This window comes from Cynoglossus semilaevis, chromosome 19 (genome assembly GCF_000523025.1).
Source record: "Cynoglossus semilaevis isolate Cse_v1.0 chromosome 19, Cse_v1.0, whole genome shotgun sequence".
In the NCBI taxonomy this organism is placed as follows: domain Eukaryota; kingdom Metazoa; phylum Chordata; class Actinopteri; order Pleuronectiformes; family Cynoglossidae; genus Cynoglossus; species Cynoglossus semilaevis.
In genome coordinates this window covers 16317705-16320526 of record NC_024325.1, presented here as the reverse complement: position 1 = coordinate 16320526, position 2822 = coordinate 16317705, and the positions used below count along the sequence as shown (strand labels likewise).

At 51.4% G+C, this 2822-nt stretch overlaps 1 protein-coding gene across 3 annotated transcripts in view; it reads left to right on the top strand.

Moving 5' to 3' along the window:
• The window catches only part of sgcd (sarcoglycan, delta (dystrophin-associated glycoprotein)), a 25921-nt gene that overhangs the window by 10549 nt on the left and 12550 nt on the right, over window positions 1–2822 (top strand). The window contains exon 1 of one of the 3 annotated variants that reach the window (XM_008333355.3): window positions 1059–1300. The exons of 1 other annotated variant lie outside the window; for it this stretch is intronic. In XM_008333355.3, the coding sequence (XP_008331577.1) occupies window positions 1298–1300 (3 nt within the window). In that variant the 5' untranslated portion in view covers window positions 1059–1297. Of the gene's footprint in view, window positions 1–1058; window positions 1301–2822 lie in introns of those variants that run through there. One more of the 3 variants, XM_025065461.1, reaches the window with a different exon arrangement.

The following is a 2822-nucleotide window of genomic DNA, read 5'->3' as shown; positions in this document are numbered from 1 at the left end:
CCACACACACACACAAGACTTCATCTTTTCTCCACGTGCCGCTCGTCACCCTCAGTACGGAAACACATAGACCAATCAGACTCCTCCTTGAGGCTCCTCCCACTCTATCAAGACGTGGGACTCAATGTCTGCTGCTTGTCCTTCACTGGTCCACAGACGTTGTCTCTACATTGTCCTTGGTGGGACATCATTCATATGCCACGCCTGTTGATCTGTAAAAGCTTCGTCTAATTTAACTTGAACTTCCTGTTAATGCAGTCGAACACACACACACACACACACACACACACACACTTACTTTACCAGGACCGTGTTTTTTCTATATTTAGTTTCTGCCGTCCAGAATTTAAGATCTTTCCATCAGAGATCTTAGTCCAGACCAAAGTCCATGGAGAAAATGTTCGTAGTATGATTAGAGGTTGTTGTTGTTGTTGTGGTGGTTGTTGTTGTTGTTGTTGTTGTTGCTGCTGCTGCTGCTGCCCCACATGGTCAGTTTAGGTTCATCTCTAACTTTAAATTGACCACTGAGTGTGACCTCAAGTTTCATGGATTTCATCATGTGGTTCAGCTCTTCAGTCCTTTGACATGAAAAACAAACCTCCTTTATTCTCTCTTCTCTCCCACGTGAACAGAAATGTTTCAGTTTGACTGGAGCTGCAGCAGAAGACAAACCAGTCCTTGTCTGGACCAGTCTTTGTCTGGACCAGTCTTTGTCTGGACCAGTCCTTGTCTGGACCAGTCCTTGTCTGGACCAGTCCTTGTCTGGACCAGTCGTTGTTTGGACCAGTCGTTGTCTGGACCAGTTGTGACTGAGACACTTATTTGACCCATGAGAGCGCCACCAGCTGGACTGTAACTGTTGGTGTTCTGCTTGTGATGAACTTGACCTAATGACCCTGGGTCGCTCTCTCTCTCTCTCTCTCTCTCTCTCTCTCTCTCTCTCTCACAAATAGCACATGCTCATATACCATAGGAAGGACAGGACTGAAACGGGGGAGGGGTCAGAGGCTCCACCTCCTCAAGTGTCATAGCTGTGTGTGTGTGTGTCTAAATGTGGCAGCAGAGGCGGGTCACTGGAGTCAGGAGAAAACGCTCAGAGAGTCGAGCTGGGGGGGAGAGGGAGGGGAGGGGAGGAGATAGAGACAGGAGACTGGAAAGACTGACGAGAGAGAGAGAGAGAGAGAGAGAGAGAGAGAGCAGAAGAAGAAAAAGTGCAGTGTATTCCAGTGAAGGCCTCCGAGTCGTGATCAGCTGACTCTTCAACACGTCGCAGGAAACAGCGAAGACAAAGACAAACATGGTGAGTTTACTCTTCACTCAGTGAGCGCTGTGGGCGGAGCTTCCTGGGCGGAGCTGTGGAACCTTCTCCAAAGCTGCAAAACAAAAGAAATCAGTGTATTTTTCTCTGTTTGGTTCAGAACCATTCAGCTCACAGACACTCTGCTGCCCCCTGTGGTCAGTTTGTTTGTTTGAGTCCGTTTGAGGCAGCGGTGAACCGACAACTCCAGGGAATTACTGCTGTTCTCTCTGGTCTGTCGTTATGTCGCTGAGATGAAGACGTGACCTTCGTCCAATGACCATCAGCTTTACCTCTTCTGACTCCGCCCCCTGTAGCTGGTCTGCGTCAACTCTGGGCTTCTCCGTTATTTTTAGTAGACGCAGTAATTCAAACCAAATGTGTTTCTGGGCCGGGGGGTGAGGGGGGGGGGTCGGTCTGACTCCTCCTCCTCCTCCTCCTCCTCCTCTGACTAGGATCTACAGTTCAGCTTCTACTTTTTTCACTTCCTCCTGATGAATTCTCCTGCAGGTCGATGGATTCATGGCAAAGATATTTGCATACGTAGGTAGGGGGCGTAACTCCTCATTTGGCTCAATGCCACGTTGGGATTCACAAACGTACTGGGATTCTGAACCTACGTCAGTTTCTGGATTTTTGCGTACGCCCTTTTTTTGATGTAATCTACACACGTTTAGTACATGAGGCCCCTGGAGAGGTCCTGGAGAGGTCCTGGAGAGGTCCTGGAGAGGTCCTGGAGAGGTCCTGGAGAGGTCCTGGAGAGGTCCAGGCTCAGTCACCTTCACAGTTCAACATCAGTTGAACAGAGTTTTTTCTTATAAAAGAACAGGAAATCATTTCATCTTTTCTGACTCACTGCTGCCCCCTGTGGACATCCTGCTGCTGCCTGTTGTTTACACCACATTTATCTTCAGTTTCATCCCCCCCCCCCCCCCCTCCCCCCACTGTGAGGGATGTGGAATGTGGCCCACCTGCTCTGAGACACACGGCAGCTGTCACTGCTGACACACACACACACACACACACACACACACACACACACACAGATTATATTTGGACCAGAGTAAATTTACTCCTAACAACCATCAGAAACCTCCCTCCCTGTCTCCCTCTCTGTCCCCCCCTCTGCCTCCCTCTCTGTCTCCCTCTCTCTCTCCCTCTCTGTCTCCCTCTCTCTCTCCCTCTCTGTCCCCCTCTCTGTCTCCCTCTCTCTCTCCCTCTCTGTCTCCGTCTCTGTCTCCCTCCCTGCCTCCCTCTCTGTCTCCCTCTCTGCCCCCCTCTCTGTCTCCCTCTCTTTCTCCCTCTCTGTCTCCCTCTCTGCCCCCCTCTCTGCCCCCCTCTCTGCCCCCCTCTCTGCCCCCCTCTCTGCCCCCCTCTCTGTCTCCCTCTCTTTCTCCCTCTCTGTCTCCCTCTCTGCCCCCCTCTCTGCCCCCCTCTCTGTCTCCCTCCCTGTCTCCCTCTCTGTCTTCGTCTTTGTCTCCCTCTCTGTCCCCCCCTCTCTCCCCCCCTCTCTGTCCCCCTCTCT